Source organism: Scyliorhinus torazame, chromosome 7, assembly GCF_047496885.1.
Source record: "Scyliorhinus torazame isolate Kashiwa2021f chromosome 7, sScyTor2.1, whole genome shotgun sequence".
Lineage (NCBI taxonomy): Eukaryota > Metazoa > Chordata > Chondrichthyes > Carcharhiniformes > Scyliorhinidae > Scyliorhinus > Scyliorhinus torazame.
Genome location: NC_092713.1, coordinates 219,171,069 through 219,197,055, shown reverse-complemented (window position 1 = coordinate 219,197,055; position 25,987 = coordinate 219,171,069). Strand labels below are relative to the sequence as shown.

General features: G+C 48.3%; 1 protein-coding gene across 2 annotated transcripts; it reads right to left on the bottom strand.

Annotated features, from left to right (window-relative positions):
• Window positions 1-5: 5 nt before the first annotated feature.
• On the bottom strand, window positions 6-25,987 carry LOC140426842 (gastrotropin-like). Of its 2 annotated transcripts, none has more exons than XM_072512071.1 (5): window positions 25,845-25,987; window positions 19,257-19,327; window positions 3,320-3,483; window positions 329-418; window positions 6-214 (listed from the first exon to the last, which is right to left on the bottom strand). In XM_072512071.1, the coding sequence occupies exons 1-5, from the start codon at window positions 25,865-25,867 to the stop codon at window positions 161-163; spliced, it is 402 nt and encodes a 133-aa protein (XP_072368172.1). In that variant the 5' UTR covers window positions 25,868-25,987; the 3' UTR covers window positions 6-160. The 2 variants fall into 2 exon arrangements, with proteins under 2 accessions (XP_072368172.1, XP_072368173.1); XM_072512072.1 differs by lacking the exon at window positions 25,845-25,987 and adding an exon at window positions 24,993-25,075.

Below are 25,987 nucleotides of genomic sequence, written 5' to 3'. Positions count from 1 at the left end.
CAAAATTCTCATTTTACAACTTTATTCAATGGTTCGTCCTCTGGCATTTTATTTCCTTTATGCGCACAAATACAATGTTTCAGAAATGCTGAATTATTTATTTACTGTGGAATTATTTTATTGTCCACAGTAGTTCTTGGAGACCGGAGTCCTCATCATCTTAAACTGTTTTTGTATGGAGTCTTTTTAAAGTGATCTCATCACACACTGATATCTGTTTGCAAGAAGAAATTTGGTTTTTAATCGCAGGACCACTGTGCAACAAAACAGTCCTATATGTAAAAATAATTAAATCAACATTCAAAACATTTTCAAACCGGATACTCACTTCAACCAGTTTGTCTCCTTCAATCTTAGCAGTATGAACGTACTTAGAAAAATTCATGAGTAGTTTCCCTCCTTCCAGCTTTGCTGTGGTCTGAAGGAAATCAAAACAAAAAGAACCCTTTTTCAATTACGTAGAATTTATACCCAGAATATCCTTTTATTCCTTTCTCCAGCACATGCTTATCTAGCTTCCTCTTAAATGCACCTATGCTAATAACCTCTACTTCAAGTGATAGCGTGTTCCATCTTCTAACCAATTTAGAAGTTTCTTCTAAATTGTGGAATATGAGATTGGCAAGGTGTCTCCTGAAAATTCAGTGCCGACTCCTATTGGGGTTTAGCTCCATAAATGCTGATAGTTCTGTTCAGAGTTGCACTGCCTGCAGAATATGATAATCTTTATTCAAAGTCTACGTATGTTATTGAATAACACCCTGTCCTGAAATAAAGTCCTGGCTATTTCATTTAACCCCCCTTCTGGTAGCGATAACTCCAACTATTGCCCTGAATAGGTGGGAAGGCAAGTGGTGCTGAGGAATAATAATAATAATCTTTATTAGTGTCACAGGTAGGCTTACATTAACACTGCAATGAAGTTTCTGTGACAAGCCCCGAGTCGTCACACTCCTGTGCCTGTTCGGGCAGACCGAGGGAGAATTCAGAATGTCCAATTCACCTAACAAGCACATCTTTCGGGACTTGTGGGAGGAAGCCAGAGCACCCGGAAGAAACCCACGCAGACTCGGGGAGAACATGCAGACTCCGCACAGACAGTCACCCAAGCCGGGAATCGAACCTGGGTCCCTGGCACTGTGAAGCAACAGTGCTAACCACTGTGCTACCGTGCCACCATGGACTGGTTAGGTGATGGCAGATGGAATATAACGTAGGAAATATGAAGTTATGCATTTTGGTAGGAAGAATAAAGCAGCTGAATATTATTTAAATGGAGAAAGACTGCAGAAAACTGCAGCACAGAGGAATTTGGGGTCCTCGTGCATAAATCACAAAAAGCCAGCATGCAAGTTCAGCGGGTAATTGGGAAGGTAAATGGAATGTTGGCCTTTATTTCAAAGGGAATGGATTATAAAAATAGGGAAGTACTGTTAAAACTATACAAGGCACTAGTTAGACCACACCTGGAATACTGTGAACAGTTTTGGTCCCGTTATCTAAGGAAAGATATACTGGTACTGGAGGCAGTACAGAGAAGGTCTACTAGGTTGATCCCGGGTATGGAGGGATTTTCCTACGAGGAGGGGTTGAGTAGATTGGGCCTGTGATCATTGGAGTTTATAAGAATGAGAGGTGGCCTTATGGAGACATACAGGATTCTCAGGGAGCTTAGCAGGGTAGATCCTGAGCGGATGTTTCCTCTTGTTGGAGAGTCTAGATTCAGAGGGCATTATCAAAGAGGAAGGAGTCGCCCATTTATGACCGAGATGAGGAGGAATTTCTTCTCTCAGAGGGTAGTGAATCTGTGGAATTCTTTACCTCAGAGAGTTGCAGAGGCTGAGTCGATAAGTATGTTCAAGGCCGTGATAGACAGAGTTTTAATCAGTAAGGGAATCAAGTGTTATGGGGATAAAGCAGGGAAGTGGAGTTGAGGATTATGTCAGATCAGCCATGGTCTCATTGAACGATGGAGCAGACTCGATGGGCTGAGTGGCCTACTTCTGATCATACGTCGTATGGAGTGAGTGCAGCGCCAAATTGAATCTGGGATTCTTTGGTTAGAATACTGCACTAAACATTGCTCCTATCCATTAGATAGCAAACTATATATTTTTTGATTATCTAGTTCCCACTAGTCTCTGGGCTTCATTTATTCTAGATAATTTGAAGTGAACAAGCCTTTAATTTTGATTAAACAGTGCACTGTTCACTTTCAACAGAATATATTCAACTTCCATGGCAACACGCACGTGTTCAAAAACAGATCCCACTGCTATATATTTAGACTGTGATCCATTTCTTGTTTTATTGTAAATCTATAAAAGTTGTAGCATCTGAAGTATTGATAATGATCCGTTGTCTATATGGAGTTAAATGACAATCAAGCTGGTGGCACAATCCTGAATTCCTGTTTTAACAGTCTTAATTTAATCTTTGCTTTGAACTCTTAGCATTCGCAAAACAAATAACTAATTGAGAGTACTATTCAGGGAGCCATGAGCCAGAGATGAACCAAGTCAAGCAAAGTCCACTTCCTTTTGGTGAACACTGACTGGTGTAGTCGATCCTGACCATAAGGTAGGTGACATCCAAGAGAACAACAAGGAGCCTTGTTTCTAGATGTCTATCTAACCAGCTTGCCTGGTTACCTCCAATTACCCATTTTTTGGGGGAAAGTTAAACTTGACTCAACAAGTGGAGAATTACGTGTGTCAAGTTGTACGCACCAGCATGGCAGTTTGATAGTAATTTCAAGCCTAAACCTTTCATAGGTTTGGAATTATTCATTTTTCTTTGATTTAAAAATGGTAATAAAATGCAATTATACTTTCAAAAAGAGATACCGGATCTTCCAGAATGAAATCAATGTAAAACAGAACTTTATGGCACCAATTCGTCATGTCATAGCTATGCCAATTAGGAGTATGACCTGAAAAGTTGCAAATGAGGGCGTTCTGGCGGCATGGGTGGGCTCATATGAGCTTGGTACCAGGGTCCTGACGCTACTGAAATACCCAGCTCATTGTTTCTGCCGAGCTGAGCAAGCGTAGCAACCACACAACACCAACTGAGAAAACTGGCTGTGCATAACATCTAAACGTTAAAGGAAATAATGCTCGGGTATGGTGCTCCCTTGTTCAAATAGCCCAAAGCAGCCCATTGTACCTCCTGATACCCACTGCCCAGACTTAAACGTGAAGGGCGGATATTTAGTTTAATACTGCTGTGCATGGATTTCCAAACCTCTTAACATTTAACCCAATATGCAGAAACACCAAGGAAATTCACTTCTTCAGCTGGCAACTTGCAGATTTACCTTGACTTTATCACCATTCAGTATCTCAAATTCCGACTCCTTTCCGACAATAAATGTATTTGTTGTTGTGTGGCATGGATAAATTTGAGACCAAGTAAAATCATTCCCATTCTGGACAATCTCTGTGTCAAACTTCATTTTTTCCCCATGCTCAATCGGCACACCTGCAGAGTAGATAGTAAGTACCATGTTAATGCAGAGGCTATAAGGGACGTCCCATGATGAGGAATACTATCGCAAACACTAATTTTCACTTTATCTAAATCAATACTGATGGGCTTGGTTTATTGCAGCTGGCCTTCGAAATATTAGGGGCGTGATTCTCCTTAGCCCGATTCCGAAATCGGCGATCAGGCGGACAATGGCTTCCGACACCGGAATCGGGGCAGGCGCCGGTTTGACTCCAGTTGGTGATGCTCCGTCCCCTCCAAATCGGCATCATCGGGATGCGCGCTGCGCGCAGTCGCAATGTCGTTGACGCATCAGCAGCTGGCCCACCCGCGATGCTCCGCCCGCAGTGGGCGAGTTCCCAATGGCGTGGGCCACGTATAGTCCCAGCGGTCAGGAACCTGGCATTCCGCTGCGGACAGTGTCCAGCGCTGCCACATCTGGGATCTGTGCCGCTGGCCGGGGGGGGGGGGGCTTCTGCTAGGGCTGGGGAGAATGGCGGGCCATGACCAGGGGATGGGCTGTGAGGTTTGTGTGGGCAGGTACGCGGTCCAGCACAGCAGGCGCCATGTTTCCCGGTGCAACCGGTGGGGGCGTAGGCATGCGCAGCTGCAGCTTGTCAGCATTGCACAGGCACAGCCTGGGACCCGGCGATTCTACAGCCGTTCCCCACACGATCCGCGGGTATTCCACACGGCAACTGTGCTAGCCCCTCACTGGTATCAGAATTGGTGAGGGATTTGCACCGATTTTCCGGTCGTGGAGCACCACGGATTCTCTGTTGGCGCCGGCACTTAGCCGCAGAAACGGAGAATCCCAGGCATAGAATTTTCCTTTAAAACACCGTAAGTAACAGCTTCTCACCATCCTACAGAAGCTAACACGCAGAGCTAAAATTAATATGGACATATCATTTCTCACAGACAGACTGATCAATCATTTGTGGAGATTTCTTCAGATGTCAATCAGCTGTTCAGTTGCTGTTCCACATGTACAAAATTTAAAGAAAAGAGCAATACAACAAACAAACAGACTTTTTTCATTCGGTCTGTCGTATAGCCATTCATATTGCCTGTACCTGCACCACATGGACTGCGGAGGTTCAAGTAGGCAGCTCATCACTACCTGCTCAAGGGTAATTCAGGAAAGGCAACAAATGCTGACCTTGCCAGCGATGCTCCCATCCCAAAAACGAGCCCAGAAAAAGAGAAGAATGGGTGCACCATTTCCCCAGTAAGACTGCACATCCAATTTCCCCATGTTCCCCCCCATGTGGGGTGGCACAGTGGCACAGGAATTGGCACTGCTGTCCTCACATTCCAGGGACCCGGGTTCGATTCTGACCCTGGCTGACTGGGGGTGTGGCGTTTGCATATTCTCCCCGTGTCTTTGTGGTCTCCAGATTCTTCCCACAGTCCAAAGATTTGCTGGTTAGGTGGATTGGCTATGCTAAATTGCCACTTAATGTCTAACAGTTAGGTGGGATTACTGGGATAGTGTTGGGGTGTGGGCCTAAGGAGGGTGCTTTTTCAGAGGTCGGTGCAGACTCAATGGGCCAAATGGCCTACCTCTGCACTGTAGGGATTCTATGAATCTATGATTCTATGCTTCATTCATTACAAAGGTATGCAATTGTCCTCATACCCCAAGTAAGGTTACTAACCTGATGCTCGATCAATAACTCCAGAAGTGAGATTGGAGACAATTGAAGGCTTTATTACACGAGATGTTTCCCACAGCAGCCTGGGTACAGAAGGCAGCTGCTGGGGAGACACGGGCTCTTATACTCCGCCTTACTGGGCGGAACCAGCAGGCAGGCTTAACCAATGAAAACAGTATCTCCTACACCAATGGTCTTACATCATTACAGGGTACTGTAATACCTCTAATACCAACTACCACATTCACCCCCTTTTAAAAAAAGAGTCTGGCGGGGGTGGTGGCCTCGCATTACACAGTGGTAGAGGTTAAGGTATACATCAGTACAGTGGTTTAGCCTCGTTACATCGCATCTATTTACAAAATTTATTTACAGTTCAGAATGAAGCAATTAGTCGATCGGGGGCCCTGGTTGTCCTCTGCGATCGTCGTTGCTTCAGTGGTGATGCAGGCGCCGGCTCGGGCATCTGTGGCTCCGGGAGTGTGGCTTCGGCTTCGTCGGCAGCTTCATCACCCCTAGACGGGATCGGTGGGAGGAACGATCCATCTGGGAAGGGGGCGGCTGTGGGGTGCGCCGGTGGGAGGGAGGGTGGGATTGGTGGTGGGTGTGTGGGGATCCAGCAGGCATCAGGTCCCTTAGGGAGACCGTATCCTGTCGGCCGTCGGGGTATGCTACGTAGGCGTACTGACGGTTAGCGTGGAGGAGATGGACGCTCTCGACCAATGGGTTCGACTTGTGCGCCCGCACGTGTTTGCGGAGCAGGATGGGTCCAGGAGCTGCCAGCCAGGTTGGGAGCGAGGTACCGGAGGAGGACTTCCTAGGGAAGACAGGAAGACGTTCATGAGGTGTTTGGTTGGTCGTGGTACACAGCAGTGACCGAATGTAGTGGAGGGCATCCGGGAGGACCTCCTGCCAGCGGGAGACTGGGAGATTCCTGGACCATAGGGCCAGTAGGACGGTCTTCCAGAACATTCCGTTCTCCCTCTCTACCTGTCCGTTTCCCTGGGGGTTGTAACTGGTCGTCCTGCCCGAGGTGATGCCCTTGCTGAGCAGGAATTGACGCAGTTCGTCGCTCATAAAGGAGGACCCCCTATCGCTGTGTATGTAGGCGGGGAAACCGAGCAGCGTAAAGATACTGTGGAGGGCTTTTATGACGGTGGCTGCGGTCATGCCAGGGCAGGGAATGGCGAATGAGAACCGGGAGTACTCGTCAATCACGTTCAGGAACTATGTGTTGTGGTCGGTGGAGGGGAGGGACCCTTTGAAGTCCATACTGAGGCGTTCAAAGGGACAGGAAGCCTTTATCAGGTGTGCTTTCTCTGGCCTGTAGAAGTGCGGTTTGCACTCCGCGCAGATTTGGCAGTTCCTGGGGGCTGTCCTGACCTCCTCGATGGAGTAGGGCAGGTTGCGGGTTTTAATGAAATGGAAGAATTGAGTGACCCCCGGGTGGCAGAGGTCCTCGTGGAGGGCTCGGAAGTGGTCCACTTGTGCGTGGCACATGTGCTGCGGGATAGGGCATCAGGAGGCCCGTTTAGCTTCCCAGGACGATATAAGATCTCATAGTTGTAGGTGGAGAGTTCGATCCTCCACCGTAAGATCTTGTCGATCTTTATCTTGCCCCGCTGTGCATTATCGAATATGAAGGCCACCGACCGTTCGTCAGTGAGGAGAGTAAATCTCTTGCCGGCCAGCTTCTATTATGGCCTGGGCCTCCTTTTCAACTGAGGAATGGCGGATTTATGAAGCGTGGAGGGTGCGTGTGAAGAAGGCCACGGGTCTGCCCACTTGTTTGAGGGTGGCCGCCAGAGCTACATCGGACGCATCGCTCTCGACTTGGAAGGGGAGGGACTCGTCTATGGTGTGCCTCGTGGCCTTTGCGATGTCCACTTTGATGCGGCTGAAGCCCTGGCGGGCCTCTGTCGAGAGGGGAAAAACCGTGGATTGGATTAGCGGGCGGGTCTTGTCCGCATAGTTGGGGACCCACTGGGCATAATAAGAGAAAAATTCCAGGCAGCGTTTCAGGGCCTTGGAGCAGTGAGGGAGGGGGAACTCCATGAGGGCCGCATGCATTCAGGGTCTGGGCCTATAACTCCATCATGCATTACGTAGTCGAGGATGGCTAGAGGTCGGTGCTGAACACGCATTTATCCTTGTTATATGTGAGATTAAGGATTTTTGCGGTATGGAGGAATTTTCGGAGGTTGGTGGCGTGGTCCTGCTGGTCGTGGCCGCAGATGGTGACATTATCGAGGTACGGAAACGTGGCCCGCAAACCGTACCGGTCAATCATTCGGTCCATCTCTCGTTGGAAGACCATTAGTGACACCGAAGGGAACTCTTAGGAAGTGGTAGAGCCGCCCATCTGCTTCGAAAGCAGTGTATTTGCGGTCGCTAAGGCAGATGGGAAGCTGGTGGTAGGCGGACTTTAGATCCACCGTGGAAAAGACCTTGTATTGTGTGATTCTGTTGACCAGATCGGATATGCGGGGGAGAGGGTACGTGTCAAGCTGCGTATACCTGTTGATGGTCTGGCTATAATCGATGACCATCCTATGCTTCTCCCCGGTCTTTACAACCACTACTTGAGCTCTCCAGGGATTGTTGCTAGCCTCAATGCCACCTTCCCTCAGTAATCGCTGGACCTCCGACCTAATAAAGGTCCGGTCCTGGGCACTGTACCGTCTGCTCCTGGTGGCGATGGGTTTGCAATCCGGGGTGAGGTTCGCAAACAGGGAAGGCGGATCGACCTTGAGGGTCGCGGGGTTGCAGACAGTGAGGGGGGGTATAAGGCTGCCAAATTTAAAGGTTAAGCTTTGGAGGTTGCATTGAAAATCTAACCCTAGGAGTGCGGCAGCGCAGAGGTGGGGACGGACGTAGAGCCGGTAATTTTTAAACTCCTTTCCCTGGACCATGAGGTTCGCTATGCAGAACCCCTTAATCTCCACTGAATGAGACCCGGAGGCCAGGGAGATTTTTTGGTTAACTGGGTGAACGGGGAGAGAACAGCACCTTACCGTGTTGGGGTGCATGAAGCTCTCCGTGCTCCCAGAGCCGATCAGACAGGATGTTTCGTGGCCATTGATGAGCACGGTCATCGTTGCAGTCGAGAGTGTTCGGGGCCGAGACTAGTCCAGGGTCACCGAGGCTAGTCGTGGAAGAAGTTGGATGTTCTCCTCGAGCGGTGTGTGGTTATCCAAGTCGGGGTCCTGAGAGTCCAGCCAAGATGGCGACACCCACTGGTCGCACATGGCTGGGGATGCACAAGATGGCGGCACCCATCCATCACACGTGGTGTCCGAGAGACAAGATGGTGGCGCCCGGAGGCCACACATGGCCCTGAAGGAGGAAGATGGCGGCACCCGCTGGCCGCATGTGGCCCATAGAGAGGGATATGGTGGCGGTCTCGATTCGCCTCCGGAGACCGCAGCGACCGCCCGGGCCTGGCATACCGCCACAAAGTGGCCCTTTTTGCCGCATCCTTTGCAGAGGGATGAGCGGGCCGGACAGTGCTGTCGGGTGTGCTTGGCTTGCCCGCAAAAATAGCAGCGGGGCCCTCCGGGATTGCCTGGCAGTCTTGCAGCACAAGTTTGTGGGGGCATTGGAGATGCATCGGAGTCGGTCGCGGGGGGTTCCACGCTGCACAAGGGGCTGCCGCGCAGTCGGTGACGTAAGCGCGGGCGTTTTGGGAGGCCACATCCAGGGAGCTAGCAAGGGCCCATGCCTCCTTGAGGCCTAGTGTCTCTTTCTCCAGCAATCGTTGCAGATTTGGGAGGGCAGCATACCTGCAACAAATGCGTCCCGGATCAAAAGTTCTGTGTGGTCGCTGGCTGAAACTTGCGGGCAGTTACAGTTCCTCCCCAACACCAGGAGCGCATGGTAGAACTCCTCCAGCGATTCCCCAGGGATTTGTCGCCTCGTCGCTAGTAGATGTCGGGCGTAGACCTGGTTTACAGGGCAAAAAAAGGTGTTCTTTCAGCAGATTCATTGCGGCCTCGAAATCGGCCGCATCCTCGATGAGAGTGTAGATCTCAGGACTCACCCTCGAGTGCAGAACTTGCATTTTCTGGTCCTCCGTGGGTGTAATTGTGGCCATCCTGAGATATCCATTGAAACAGGCCAGCCTGTGCTTGCAGGTTGCTGCTGAGTTTGCCACGTGGGGGCTGAGTTACAGACACTCCGGCTTGATTCGGAGCTCCATTCTTTAAAATGTAGTGTAATAAATTAATGCTCGATCAATAGCTCCAGAAGCGAGATTGGAGCCAATTGAAGACTTTATTACACTAGATGTTTCCCCCAGCAGCGCGGGTACAGAAGGCAGCTGCTGGGGAGACACGGGCTCTTATACTCCGCCTTACTGGGCGGAACCAACAGGCAGGCTTAACCAATGAAAACAGTACCTCCTACACTAATGGTCTTACAGCATTACATGGTACCGTAATACCTCTAATACCGACTACCACATAACCCTTCAGGATAGACTTGAAGTCTCCATAAATTAAATCTCCTGGACATTGCTGCGAACAAACGGAGGACAAAATCATACAGAAATGAAATAAAATCTTCTCCAACCACTTGTTTATTAGTTATTCAAGTATTAGAGTTGGGGGGAAAAAGTGGTGTTTGACTGGGTGTAGTAGGTATACTTCCAACCAAAGGTGACAACCCTATGTCAAGATGCATGAAAAAGGATGACAACAGGTTTGGGTTGAAATTAATTGAACGTTGTTGTGGGCGAGGCGTTTTCAGAACCCCAAAGTGTATCATGGAGTTCAAACAACCTCTCCCTTTAATGTATTTGTTGCTTTTCCTAGCACACGGCCTGTTCCCTAGGTGTGGGATTACAATTATGGACACGTGGGTTTTTAAACACAAAACAATGTTTATTCTATGAACTCAACTTCACATCTTAAATAAACATTGGATCTCTTAACACCCCTTACTTCAAAGATAACTCAGAAAATATTGCAACAGTAAATAATTCCTCAAAATGTTCCTTCAAACTTCCAAGAGACTTAACACCTTTAAACAGAATCACATCAGGTTAAAGGCTTTACTATTATGAGTTTAAATTGCCCAGATGATCCAGAGATAGTCTTTCATGGCAGAGATCCAGCTCACTGCAAACACAGACACTCCCCAAGCTCTTTTCAAACTGCAAAACTAAACTGCAAAATGGCTGACCTGACCTCAGCTCCACCCACTCTCTGACATTACTGTTTTCTTAAAGGTACATTGCTTAAACATCCATGTCTTAAAGGAACTCTCACATGACAACGTTTTTACTTATTTTAGAGATTGGATGATTTTTCCTGTCCTCTCTAGCAGCACTTAGAGGGTTGCATTACAGGCAGCCTGGAATGCAGGCCAGCAGTTACACTGTTATGTCTTCCCCTTTTGCTGACTTAAGGGTTTGGCCTGGACCAAAGTGCTTCCATGCCATTCTAATTCTGAACCTGGAGGATAGACACAAGTGCTTTTCAATAGAATGGAGGACATAGTTGTGGGCCATTCAGCCCCTCAAGCCTGTTCCAGCCGATCAAGGAGATCGTGGTTGAACTATATCCTAACTGGACTCCTTATACGTTAATACAATTGGTTTGGGAAACTGAGCTCAGATTTCAAATTGATTGAGCTCAACCCTACGGTGTTGGATTCCCCTGCAGCGGGATCCTCCGTTCCACCGGCAGTGGACTCACGGCCGTGGATTTCCCGACGGTGTGGGGTGCCCACAGTGAGAAACGGGGCAGAGAATCCCACTGCCGGCGGGGGCACGCCGCACCAGAAAACGGGTGCAGCGGGACGGAGAATCTCACCCACTGTCTTTTGTGGAAGAGAGTTCCACATTTCTACCTCCTTTTGCTTCAAGACATTTTCCCCAACTTCTATCTGTTAAACTTGGCTCTAGTTTTAGGGTTGTACCCTCTGGTCACCAGCAGCAATTCTCTTTAGCTACCCCATCAATTATTTTCAAAATTACCCCATAACCTTCTATATCCCAGGGAATACAAGCTGGGTTTATGCAATCTCTCCTCATAATGTAATCCTTGGTGCCCTGGTAACATTCTGGAGGATCTGCACTGCAATACTTCCAAGGCTAATATGTCCTTTATAAGTTTTGGTGCTGAGAGATGTATACAGCACTCCAGATGTGGTGGAACCAGGACTTTGAATTGCTTAAGCAAATTATCTTTTTTTATATAGTTAGCATTGATGTGTTAACTGAGTTGGTTCAACGTTGACTGCAACTGGATGCAGTGAAACTAGAAACAGGCTTCCAACATAGGAGATGGTCCAACACTGTTTTATTGAACCTGCTGATTGCTGTACATAATCTGCTGTGGGTTGACACTCTATTAATCTAGCTGATAACCTCCTACTGGCTTGACCAGACTAGCTCTCTACCACATGGAGATGGTGCTCACTGGCTTGTGCACTCTGACTATCTCAATAGCTGTGTCCTGTGAGAGAGGGAGAGTCTTAATGTCCTGTGGGCTTTATAGTAGTGGTGTCCTGTCTGGTGATTGGTTGTTCTGTGTCGTGTGTGTCCATTGGTTATCCTGTGTGTCAATCACTGCCTGTCTGCATCTCATTATATACATGAGTGGATATTATCATAGAATTTACAGTGCAGAAGGAGGCCATTCGGCCCATCGAGTCTGCACCAGCTCTTGGAAAGAGCACCCTACCCAAGGTCAACACCCCACCCTATCCCCATAACCCAGTAACCCCACCCAATACTAAGGGCAATTTTGGATACTAAGGGCAATTTATCATGGCCAGTCCACCTAACCTGCACATCTTTGGACTGTGGGAAGAAACCGGAGCACCCGGAGGAAAGCCACGCACACACGGGGAGGATGTGCAGACTCCACACAGACAGTGACCCAAGCCGGAATCGAACCTGGGACCCTGGAGCTGTGAAGCAATTGTGCTATCCACCATGCTACCGTGCTGCCGGCATTAGCCTTTAAACTTTTATTTGGCACTTCGACAACTGCGTTTTAGTTATCTGTGCACATGGACACCTAAATTTCTTTGGACCTTCAACATTTCTAGTTTTTTACCATTTGAAAAATATTTGGATCTATCCTTTTTGGTTCAGCATGGGTTTTGCAGACTCCGTGCCACTCACTTAATCTATTTCTACACTTGGTTATACTACTTAATATCCCAGCAACCTTTGCATCATGACAAACATAATTTTTTATGAAAGGGAGATAGAAAATTACTGCCTGTGCACCAAGGCAAAAATAAGAGAGTACAAAAGAGGAGGTAATGTGGGGAGGGGGAGGAGTGGGGAAGAGAGAGGGACAAACACAGCTAGTGAGGAAGAGAAATAAAGCAAGTATCGACTGAGTGAAGGAAAGGTGGAGAAAGGGGAAGAGAGACAAAGCAAATCGAGATGAAGCAAGCAAAGAAGAAGGGAGAGAAGACAGAAAAGAGAGAGGAAGAGAGGTGGGGCAAACAGTAGGAGTGGGAGTTGAGGCAAGCAAAGATGTGGAATGAAAGATGGAGCAAAAGAAAGAGGAAAAATGAGGCAAAAATGTGTGCATGATGTGTTTTTAAATATGATTATTTCTGCAGCAGGAGATATAATGATATAATGTCAGATTTCTTTCAGGCTGGTTGGTCTCGACCTAACAGTACTCTGAGGATTAGACTGCTCACTGCTGCTGCCTCAGTTTATCACACCAGTATGCCTGTGGTGTTTTTGTTTTCAGCTTAATTACTGTACAGTTCATATTAAAGGGCATGTTCTCCACAGAGCATGGCTTCAGGGACCGAGAAAATGAAATTGCAAGGGGAGAAATTTCTAGCTGGGCAAAACTATAATAAAAGTGGTAATATTCTGATGGCTTGATTATACCTTATAAAATTGTATCTTTCTCAAATGAAATCTCTTGCATTCCCTTGCCCAGCGCCAAGTAAGTAGGAATGGTTCCTAACTTATAATTTTGTGTCACGAGGTGTGAGGTTGTTGTCCCTTGGTTTGTTTTTAAAACATTAATCATGGAAAGTGTGAAACAATAGAAAGCAGAGAGTTTCCTTGACTGAAATACAAGGATTTATTTTCTCCTTGAGAGTGCATCAGATCCCTTTCTCCCTGTGTATAAACTGCAGGACATAATTTAAAACCAAGAAGGGCCATTGGAGCAAGTAGTATATGTCGTGTTAAGCACACTGAGATAACACGGGCTGCAACTGGATGCAGCTATAACTGAAGATACTCCAGACCTTGAAGTTAGTTCAATTTGATTTATTGACCCTGTCACACAGTTAGCTCAGTTCTCTGTGAGTTCGACTCTCTGCTAACCTAAGTGTGATTACTCTGTCTGACTGAACCAGACTTGCTCTTAGCCATGTGCCATAGGTGTTATGTGATATATACACCCGACTCACTCTGTAGATGTCCCCAGTGGAAAGAGGCAGAGTGTGAGTGCCTCGTGCCTTTTATAGTGGGGAACCACCCCCAAGTGTTCCGCCTGCTGATTGGTTATGTCCTGTTCTCTGTGTTCATTAGCTGCCTGTCTGTATCTCATTATGTGCATGTCTGCATATCATGACTTCTTCCCTTCTGAAATGTTTTTCTGTAGCATATGTGAAAGTATTTACATGTGTAGGTTGAAAAACTAACTTATTTACATACAATGGCAGATGGGAACATATGTACATGTGAAGACAGCTGTCTAATGTGCGAAAACAGAACATAGCAAACAAAACAAATGTTCATAAGTCCAGTCTCTAGGGCTTGCGTGTGATCCTGATCGACCGCCGGAGAGGTGGTGGTGAGGACCACGGCGCCTTGATAGGCGGGATGGAAGCCTGACTGGTGGCCTCGTAGTTCGAGGTATCAGGAGGTGACACAATAACAGATGGAAAGAATGAAGAATGTGGTTGCGGGCGGGCAACTGTGCGCAGTGCCCGTCTGTTTCGCAGCACAACAGAGCCATCAGCCATTCGCACAACATACGATCGAGGAGCAGCCTGTCGAACAACGACAGCTGAATCTGACCAGCCTCCATCAAGTAGCTTGATCCGAACAGCATCCGCCGGGGATAGCACAGGCAAATAGCCCTGCTTTTGCCGGTCCCTGAGTTTCTGCACCTCCTGCAGCACCGGAAGGTGATCCAGGTCAGGCAAGTGTGTGGCTGAACGAGTCATCTGCAGGTCCCTGTTCATCAGGAGTTGAGCCAGTGACATGCCGGTAGACAGAGGGGTTGCCCTGTACGCAAGCAGTGCAAAGTTGACGTCAGAAGCCGAATCCGCGGCCTTGCAGATGAGCTGCTTCACTATGTGCACCCCTTTCTCAACCTTCCCCTTGGACTGCGGGTAATGTGGGCTGGAAGTGACGTGATGAAATTGATATAACTGGGCAAATCTTGACCACTCTTGGCTGCTGAAGCAAGGACTGTTGTCATTCATGACAGTGAGTGGAATACCATGCCTAGAGAACGTCTCCTTACAGGCCTTGATGACGGTCTTGGATGTGAGGTCCGAGAGCTTCACGACTTTTGGGTAGTTGGAAAAATAATCAATGATTAACATATAAACACGACCATTGGCGTGAAAGAGGTCGATGCCCACCTTGGACCACGGGGAGGTCACGATTTTGTGCTGCTGAAGTGTCTCCTTGCTCTGTGCTGGCTGGAAGCTTTGACAGGTCAGACAGTTGAGGACCATATTTGAGATGTCCTGATTAATCCCAGGCCAGTAGACAGCTTGCTGTGGCTCTGCGCCTGCACTTCTCGACACCCAGATGCCCCTCGTGGATTTGCCGGAGCACCAAGCTCTGGAGACTGAGTGGAATGACAATGTCGTCCAGCTTGAGGAGGATACCATCAACCACCGTCAGGTCGTCCTTCACATTGAAGAATTGAGGGCACTGCCCTTTTTGCCAGCCATTGGCGAGGTGGCGCTTGACACACTGTAGAAGAGGGTCTTTTGCTGTCTCGTCGCAAATGCGGATCACCTTTTCATCCGACGGCAGGAGGTTGCTGGCCCACAGCTGCACCTGTGATTCAATCTGTTGGATGAATGCCGGCGGGTCAGCAGGCAAGATTATGGTGCGGGACAAGGCATCTGCAATAATGAGCTCCTTGCCAGGCATGTACACGAGTTCAAAGTCGTACCTTCTGAGACTGAGGAGGATGCGCTGCAGCCGGGGCGTCATGTCGTTCAGGTCCTTGTGGATAATGTGAACCAGAGGCCTGTGGTCCGTCTCGACAGTGAACGTCGGCCGGCCGTAGACATAATTGTGGAACTTGAGAATTCCAGTGAGAAGGCCCAGGCATTCCTTTTCAATTTGGGCGTACCGCTGCTCGGTGGGTGTCATCGCCCGTGATGCGTAGGCAACCGGTGCCCAGGATGAGGTGTCATCGCGCTGGAGCAACACCACGCCGATGCCGTCCTGGCTTGCAACTGTCAAGATTTTTGTTTCCCTGTCAGGGTCAAAAAATGCCAATAAAGGTGCAGTGGTGAGCTTGGCTTTCAGCTCCAACCACTCTGCTTGATGAGCTGCCTGGCACTCAAAGGCAGTAGACTTTTTCACCAGGTGTCTGAGGGCCGTGGTGTGTGAGGCCAGGTTTGGGATAAACTTGTCCAAAAAGTTTACCATGCCTAGGAAGCGCAGCACCGCCTTCTTGTCTTCAGGGGTCTTCATGCTTCGATGGCCTTGACCTTGTCTGTATCCGGGCGCGCACTCTGCTGAGATATCTGGTCACCTAAGAACTTAAGTGTCGACATGCCAAAGCAACACTTGGCCCTGTTCAGCTTGAGGCCATTGGCATGGACACGGCGGAATACCTGCTGGAGACGAGAGATGTGCTCTTCGGGGGTTGTGGACCATATGATAACGTCGTCCACATACACACGAACCCCTTCAATGCCCTCCATCATCTGCTCCATGATGCGGTGAAAGATCTCCGAGGCCGAGACAATGCCAAACGGCATACAATTGTAGCAGTACCTGCCAAACGGTGTGTTGAAGGTGCAGAGCCTTCTGCTGGACTCATCCAGCTGGATTTGCCAGAATCCATGTGACGCATCTAACTTAGTGAAAAACCGGGCATGTGCTATATCACTTGTGAGTTCCTCCCGCTTCGGGATAGAGTAGTGTTCCTGCGTTATATTCTGGTTGAGATCCTTGGGATCAATGCAGATGTGCAGCTCCCCCGAAGGCTTTTTTACGCATACCATCAAGCTGACCCAGTCAGTCGGTTCTGTAACTTTGGAGATGATGCCCTGGTCCTGAAGATCCTTTAGCTGCGCTTTCAGGCACTCCTTCAGTGGAGCTGGGACCTGGCGTGGTGCGTGGACCACAGGCGTGGCATCAGGCTGTAGCAGGATATTGTACTGATATAGCAGAGTGCCCATCCTGTCAAACACATCCGGATACTGAACGAGGATGTTGTCAATGCCGGCTTAAAGATCCATGTTGGGGCAGGTCATTGTGTAGACCCGCTGCACAAGGTTTAGCAGCTTGCATGCATGTGCACCAAGCAGGGAGGCCCTGTATGGCTTGACGATTTCAAACCTTAGCCTTGCGTGAATGCTCCTGTTGGAGACGAGCAGATGGCAGGATCCCAGTGCTGTGATGGCATTGCCATTATAGTCCAGGGGCTGGCAGGCTGCTGGAAGGAGCTTGGATTGTTTCTTGATGCAGCTGAAATCTGCCTGTGAAAGGAGATTGGCAGAAGCACCTGTGTCCAGCTTGAACTGGATAGAGCATTGATTTATTTGCATCACAGCATGCCACTCGTCCTTGGAATCCACAGTGAGGATGGGCAGGCTTTGTGAAGATGTTGGTGAGGCATGTTCACGTGTGGTAATGATGCCCACATGGTAGGGAGCGTCCAGGCAATTTTCCTCTGGACCCGTTGTACTGCCAGGATCAGAATCCTGTAAACCTTGCTGGACACTCCGAATGCGCCTGCGTTGGAATTGGGAGCACTAGCCCTTGACTGGTGGTGCAGACCTGCACAAGGCTGCACAGTGTCCAGGCTTTCTGCAATTTAAACATCGCCAGCCTCTTGCAGGGCAGTGTTTCTTTAAGTGGATGGTGCCGCAGTTTGGGCACGTCATGACGTCGTTACGCTCCGTGCGTCGTCGCACATGCGCAGTGCGGTCGTTAGATGTACGCATCTGCGCAGTGTGGTGATCGACCGCTTCGTTAACCCATTCGCATCGTGCATGCGTGGGGCTCTGGGAACAGCACGTGAAATGGCCACTTTCATCAATGCTGAGGCACTGCATCCGGGTGATGGCCTGCACACTCTCTGCTTCGTGGAAGGCAAGTTTCTCAATTTCAGCCGATTTGTATTGGGAATACCGATTTTTGGCGTGCTCATGCACTGTACATGTTTCAATCGCGACTGACAGGGTCATACGCTTGATTTTTAAAAGCTGCTCTCTCAGAGGATCAGAGAGAACTCCAAAAATGATTTGGTCTCTGATCATGGAGTCAGCAATATCACCAAAGCTGCAGGACAGCGCTAGTAGACGGAGATTAGTTAAGAAGGAGTTGAAAGATTCATCTTTACCTTGTAGGCGTTGTTTGAATATATAGCCTTGAGGATTTCATTGGTGTGCACTTCACAATGACTATTAAACTTGTCCAGGATGGTCTGAAACTTTGTCTTGTCCTGGCCTTCGGTGAAGTTAAACGAGTTGAAGTGTTGGATGGCTTGATCCCCCGCAGTTGAGAGGAGAACTGCAATCTTTCTTGTATCAGACGCACCCTTGAGGTCTGAGGTTTTGATGTACAGCAGAAACCTTTGCTTGAAAGTCCACCAGTTGGCACCGAGATTCCCGAAGGTCCGCAGCTGTTGAGGAGCCTGGATCTTCTCCATGGTGCCGGGATACATTTGCTGGTCGTCATGGAACAGATTGAGGTAAACCACCTAGGGATAGCGGTCTTCTGGTACCATGACGTGTTAAGCACACTGAGATAACACGGACTGCAACTGGATGCAGCTATAACTGAAAGATACTCCAGACCTTGAAGTTAGTTCAATTTGATTTATTGAACCTGTCACACAGTTAGCTCATTTCTCTGTGAGTTCGACTCTCTGCTAACCTAAATGTGATTACTCTGTCTGACTGAACTAGATTAGCTATTAGCCATGTGCCGTAGGTGTTATGTGATATATACACCCGACTCACTCTGTAGATGTCCCCTGTGGAAAGAGGCAGAGTGTGAGTGCCTCGTGCCTTTTATAGTGGGAAGCCACCCCCAAGTGTTCTTTCTGCTGATTGGTTATGTCCTGTTCTCTGTGTTCATTAGCTGCCTGTCTGTATCTCATTATGTACATGTCTGCATATCATGACAGTATAAATGTTGGTAAGAAACACTATTTATATTTCTGAAGAGGGCATTGATGTCTATGATGGACAGGCAGAGAAATGAGGTGGAGAGTTATCAAAAATAGATATGCTTTGTTGGGCCAAAAGGAGAGATTTATGTAACCAGTGTTATCTAGAATAATTCTGAATGAGTCCTTTTCTTCCCCTCACTGATTCCCCCTTCCTCTTGCTCTGCTGAAGACACAAGCACATTTATTGACAGTTGCATGGTTGCACTCAGCTGCTTTTCCCAGTGACCATATTCATGTGCCAGTAAATGTTAGTAAGCTATTGTGTCCAGTTTATCCTAGCCATGCCTGATGCAATTCTCAGTTCAACATCCAAATATGTTTACTTCCAGAGAGATTCACTGACTGTAGATAGGCTGAAACCCTTGGGCAAAATTGACTCCCTCAAACATTGTAATATCCCTCAAACATTGTAACATCCCTCATGCGACGTATCAGTTAAGGCAACACAGACTATGAGTGGAACTGAAAGCTTTCTGGTTAGTACTTGTCAGAAACCTACGGGACAAACTGACTGAGTCAGTGGGGCGACTCAACTGAAAGAAAATGGGGTTATTAACATTTTCTATTCACTTCCACCATTTCAGTAAAATCACCACAAACATATTCTGTGCCAGTCATTATTTGAGTGGTGACCCATTAAATCTGTTTTCCCAACATTTTCCAGAAAAAAAGGTCTTTATGAAAATTGATATACATATGACCCAAATGATGGCGTTACCAGAAAATGATTCCTTACCTAAAGCCTTCATAAACTGTTCATAATTCTCTTCACTCGTAAATTTATATTTTCCAGTGAAATTCATTTTGCTGTAAAAACAGAATCAAAGAATTAATAAATCCTACGGCAATGAACGGAGCAGACACGTGAATTATGTTCAGTAAGAATATATCCCAGCTGTACCCTGTGGTAAATCATTAGCTAAACCGTTCGCTAAATGTTAACCATAAACTTTTCCAGCTATTTTATCAAGGTGTGGCTCAGTCCAATAAAAGCTCTTTGACTCATACCAGAAATAATTTAAGTGTCTAGTTACTGCAAGGGTGAGGCCCATCAAGAGCACCAAGGTAAGCCCTGAACTGTGAGAGATGGCAGGGACTCAAGGTAAAAACTAAAATCGGAAGCAAATGAACATTGGTTTGAATGTAGCAATCAGCAATCCTTTGAAACGTTGGCCCGAATGTTCATAGGAATTGACATAGCCAAAATAACGTCAGAGCCCAATTCCAGAGGGCCATAACTTCCTTCGAGTGGCATAGATTGCCATTCTGTGCCCAATTACTTACACTAAATTCCTTCCATTCTGTCTTGCCCAACTTTCCAATCCAGGTCAGGTGAGATACAGGCAGGTTCTCGAGGCCTAGTATTGCAATCCAACTCCGTCAAAGTGAAGGAGGATAAACCCCCCTTTTTACGGCATTAACCTTTTTTTAAAGTGTTTATTGGGTTTTCACATTTTGTATTTCATATGTTATACTTTACATAACGCCGACCAGAGGAAAAAAAACCCAAAATGAGCAAGAAATAAAAGGCGGTAAAAGGACAGGCAGAAGTCAGGGCAGATATTTACATTAAGAAGTCTTACAAGTCTTACAACACCAGGTTAAAATCCAACAGGTTTGTTTCGAATCACTAGCTTTCGGAGCGCAGCTCCTTCGTCAGGTGAGTGCAAAAGCTAGTGATTTAAAACAAACCTGTTGGACTTTAACCTGGTGTGGTAAGACTTCTTACTGTGCCCACCCCAGTCCAATGGTGGCATCTCCACATCATAGATATTTACATACAATTGCTTTCCCTCCTGCTGTGGCCATGAACCCCTGCTGTGGCCATGTTGCTGTTGCTAGTTTGCCCGGGTGTGTATTTATAGATGTCTAACTACAGTTTTAGTCCCTTGTCCCTCTCGTTTTCTTCGAGTGTCCTCCCCCGCGTCCCCATCCCCCACCTTCCGTCTCTCCCCTTTTCCGTTTCATCTTTATTCTGTGACTCGCTTGAGTCTCCCCCTCTCCCTCACCTTACTCTATGAGTTGCTGGCTACAAACAAACCCTGGAACAAGTTGGTGAACAGCTTCCATGTCCTGTGGAAACGCTCTTCCAACCCTCAAATGGCAAATTTTATTTTCTCCAGTTTGAGAAATTCCACCTGTCTGCAGCCTTGGGTGGTGTTGCCGATCGCAAACTGAGCAGGATTCTCCGGAGGGCGATCAGGGAGGCAAAGGTTAGGGTATCGGACCCCCTCCCCATGAAGAATTCTGGCTGGTCTGAGACCCTGAAGGCCGCCACTTTTGGGCATGGCTCCACCCTCACTCCCACAGTCTGGACATTGCCTCAAGAAAGGTTGTCCAGTAGCTGGCAAGTCTGGGGCAGGCTCAGAACATGTGGGTGCGGCTGGCCGGGCCTCCCTGGCACTGTTCACATCTGTCCTCCACCTCTGGAAAGAACCGACTCATTCGGGTTCTGGTTAGGTGCGCTCTGTGCATCACCTTTAGCTGTGTCAGGCTGAGCGCTGCACATGTGGAGGTGAAGTTCGCCCTGTGCAATGCTTCAAACCAGTGTCTTTCCCCTTTCTCAATGCCTTGTCCCTCTTCCCATTTTTCCCGTCTCTCATCCGGGGGGAATGTACTTCCTCCAGTAGTCGCTGTTCAGGTCCCCACAGTTTCCCTTCCATAGGTCGCCCGCATCCAGCAGCTCTTTGACTAACGTCCTGGTATCTGGAGATATGTCGTTGTTTTCTTACACTGCCCCAACTGTTCCATGAACTTGCCCAGTTCTTTTGCCATGTTTGACATCTTCCCCGATTTGAGATTTGATTGTCTGTCCGTGGGTCCTGTATGCAGTTAAAAGCCGCCCCCCCCCCCCCCCTCCCCACACCTCCATGATGAGTCATTGTGTGTCTATGTTGGGGATGTCCGCCATGGTTTTTTTCATGAATTCCACATCGTCCCACTTGGGAGCGTACACATTTACAAGGGCCACCGGTGCCTCTTCCAGGACACCACTAACCATGACGTACCATCCTCCTGCATCCCTAACCGTTCTCGCTGCTGGAAATGCTGTCCTCTTATTGAGCAGTATGGCCACTCCCCTAGCCCACCTCCCGTAGCACGAATGGTACGTCTGCCCCAATCAGCTCTGTCTTACCTGCAGTCAATCCTTCTCCCTCAGATGGGTCTCCTGGAGGAGGACTATGTTGGCTTTCAGACTTTACAGGTGGGCAAAGACTCTAGATTTTTTCTCTGGGCAGTTAAGTCCCTTGATGTTCCAGGTGACTATTCTGACTGAGGGTTTTCTTCCTCTCCCCCTCCTGCGGGATCAACCATACTTATTTTGTGGATGCACCGCTGCACTCCAGGGCTTCCCATTGTTAGGAGGCCATCCAAGATGGCCTTGGTCACTGTACTCACCATGTGGCTGTTCCCTTGCGCTCCGGGGTTTCCTTTTGTCCAAGGGCCATCCAAGATGGCCGCATTGTTATGTACGCCATGTGGATGTCCTCCTGCATTCCAGGGTTTCCCTTTGTTTAGAGGCTCTCCAACGTGGTTGTTTGTGGTGCCTTTGTTTTCCTTGCCGTCAAGTGCGATCTGTCATAGCCAGCCTAGTCCCCTTCCCCCCACCACCGCCCCCGACCCTCGACTTTCCCCCTTGCTCTGACAGCCCCCTCCCCCCTTGTCTCTACAAGTTTCCTCCTCGCCTTTCCCCTCCATATATCCCCCTATTCTGCCCCCATCTAGAGTATTTTCTTCCCTGTCACCAGGCATCCTCTCCCTGCCAGGTGTTGCGCCCTCCCCTCACTCGTACTGCCTTGTGTTACCACCCGCTAGAGTGGTCGCTCCCCCCTCCCGGGTCAATCTATGCCTCCCCCCGACCGATGTGCAACAATTCTCCCCCTTCCCTCCTCCTCACCCCCTCCTGCGTCATACTGCTCTCACCCCCTCCTTTCTGAGACTCAACGTAATATTTGAAGACGAGGCGGTTCAGTCCCACGCAAATTGTCTCTCCATTTTTGTTGACCGATAAGATTAAATGTCTGGCTCACTGCTGGTTTTGTTGCCTTCTGATGCACTATCAATTACCACAAAGACGAGAGTAGTGGAATAATCGAGGCTTTATTGAGCAAAGATGTTGTGCCTCCTGTAGCTGGAACCAGAATGGCTGCAGCACCGGCGAGCACACACATTTATAAGCCGCCGACTGGGCGGAGCCAGCAGGCAGGGATTTACCCATGTACCTCTATTATACGTGCCTTACTGTAATACATATAATACTGCTAGTGGTGACTACCACACCTCCCCAGCCCATGCTTGTGCACAAATTAATCTTCTTCCACCGGTGCAGTGCAATAGTATTCCCTGCCCTGGAAAGCCACTCAGAGCTTGGCGGGGTACAGCATTCTGGACCACCTCATTGTTGTATGGTTTGGTGGGCCTTTTCAAAAAGAGGCAGCATATTCTCCAAATGAGGTTAATAAAGCTGATGATATATGCCTTGCCATCTTCAATGACTTATGTACATATACACCAAGGCCCCTTTATTCCTGCACCTCTTATAGAGTCTCTCCCTTTATTTATGCTGTCTCTCCGTATTCGTCCTGCCAAAATGAATCACCTCATACTTCTCTGCATTGAACTTCATCTGCCACTTGTCTGCCCAAACCACCAACATGTCTACAAAATTCAAGACTACCGTTATGACAGTTGACAATGTTTCTAATCTTTGTATTATTTGCAAATTTTGAAATCATGTGCTGCACTTGCTGGGGAGACCACTGAATGACGGAAGGCCATTGGATAATGGGTGGTTCTCATTAATTGTATGGAAATGGGACTTAAATTGTGAGAATTGATTTCTCGTTACGCTACAGCGAGATCCCGATTTTGCCTCTGGGAGGGGGCCGGTTGCATTGCAAACTGTTTGGTACCTGGTGTGAATCTCGTTTTTGGCCTCTCCCACTATTCACCGGCCTCGTTTCGCTTGAGCGAGAGCGTAATGAGGCCAGAGAATCACGCCCTTTGTCTCATTTTCTGAGATCGACGGTAAACATTAGGGAATCTTATATAAAAGAAAACAATATAATTTATAATCAACAATAATTGTAAAATTGATAGCTGGCTGGAGTTAATATTTTTCTAAATGAAATCTATTCATGACCTTTGATATTTTTTGAAGTTACTTAACTATTTTGATGGCTTGTTTTTCTGTGTTTAACTTTACTACTGTACTTTTTATATTCCTAAGCCACACATTGAACTTTCAACTTGCGTGGATGGGATGGGACATTACCATAATGGTGACTTATCTATTTCACAAGACAAAGAAATCAATTTCTTCAATATGTATTATTAGAGCCATGAAATTATCACTGAACAAAAAGAAAAGGAATTGAATTGTCTCCTTTCTTAATTTTGAAATCTTCTATTGTAAACACCTGTAACCTGCATTGTTCTAGTCAAAAATAAACAACTTTCCTCCGGACTTTCTCAAATTCCCAGTCCCACTTCTCCCACCCCATAATAGATGTCCAATAAGACAGTGTTGTGGAGCACAGACAGGGCAATAGTGATGTCTAGACCACACCCTGTGAACTTTGAGGCCATAAAATAATTTGCAGTGGAGACAAAAGATGGATTCTCCCATTCGGCGGCAGAGTGTCCACGCCGTCACGTTTCATGACGGCGTGAACAGGCCCCTGGGGGTTCTGGCCCTACAGGGGGCTAGCACTGTGCTGGAGTGGTAGCCTCCCTCAACGAGGCCTCCCTTGACGTGCCGGCCCCGACGCAACATGGCACGGGAGTTCAGGGGCCGCGCGTAGGAAAATAGGCCTGGGGAGCGAGAGGCCCGCCTGCCGATCGGTGGGCCCCGATCGCAGGCCAGGCCCCAACGGAGGCACCCTCTGGGGTCGGAGGCACCCCCCGGGTCGGAGCCACCCTCCCCACCCCCCGACCCTGCGCGCAGGGTTCCCGCCGGATGCGACCAGGTGCGGACGGCGCCGGCGGGACTCTGCCTTTTTAGAGCGGCCGCTCGGCTCATTCGGGCCGGGGAATTGGCGGCCCGGCCACGTAGAGCGGCCCGCGACTGGCGCCGCGCCAAACGCGCCGGCGCCAATGATACCGATTCTCCGCTCCAAGGAGTATCACGTGCCGGCGTCGGGGCGGCGTGGCGCAGTTGCGGGGATTCAATCTGTCCTCGGCCACCCCCGCCACCTCCAGGGCACGCTCCTCAAAGGAGGCGAGGATTCTTATATCTGGCACCCCTCCACCAGTCTGGGACTTTTCCCGATGATTATGGGAGAGCCTTTCCTGAAGAGACACAGAGAGGTCATCGTTAGCCACAGGCGTGGTTCACAGTGGTGGGAGAGGGGGTGTGAAGGAGCGGTTGCAAGAAGGGCTGAGGAGTGGGGGGTGGAGGAAGGGCTGGGGGTTGCATGGGGAGTTGGGGGTTGGATGCTCCCTGCGGGGCGGGGGGTTGGTGTCTACTCACTCGTGATGCCTGGTGTAGGTCGTTGACCTTCATCCTGCGCTGAAAGCCGTCCTCCTGGTCACATTTCCCAAGCTTATAGTTGCCGCCACCTCATCCCAGGCAGCAGTGGCTGCCTTGTGGCACACGCTCCAGGACCCTGGGGGAACAGGACATTACACCTGGCCTTTACACCGTCTAACAGCCTTCAAATGTCAGCATTTCCGAATCTTGGGGCCGGTCTCCTGGGTGCCATTATTGTGAGCTAGCTGCGGTTGGCTGAGCAAGTGTAGCTGATGTGCTGCTCGACCTCGTTAGCAGGGAGCTGCCGAAGCAGCTGGCAAGCCTTTATTGCGACGGGAAGCCTATGCGGGCTTGTTAAGTAGGCCAATTTACAATGAATTGCGTTGCCGGCCTCGCTGGGTCGAGTGCCGGGACGCTCACGGCAATTCCCACTCACTACCACATCTTCAATTTTTTTGCAGTGCATCTCCAAGAGATTGCCACCCTGCAAAAACTTTAAATTGTCCTTTACTTCAAAGTCATTTTTTTGCAAAGGACAATCATCAAGGTGCTAATTGTACGAGGGAGGAGGTGGTGGTGGATTCAGATCAGTGAGTTACAATAATGTATTTAATATGAAACACTGCTAGTTATCATTTGTAGAAATTCCTCTATGATTATTAATCTTTACATCTGCCACAGTCCTGATGGCTGAATGATAGATCTTATCAACATAACATATAAAACATAATCGTAAAAATGATTAGCAATGAAAAGATTCCATTGTCCCTTTTTAATTTTGGTGAATGCAATTCTAGAGTTTAGTAACAGTATTCTGAAACCATCCTCCTTTACAAGGAAAACAAACTTTACCTGAGCTGCTTAACTGACAGCATTCACAGTTTGCGAGGCAACATTTATTCATAAGGGTTTTAAGCCATAAGTAAAATGAAACTGCGTGGTGCTTTAACCTCTCAATGCAGTCAGTACTTCCTTCCTCTTTAAATAAAGCCCTC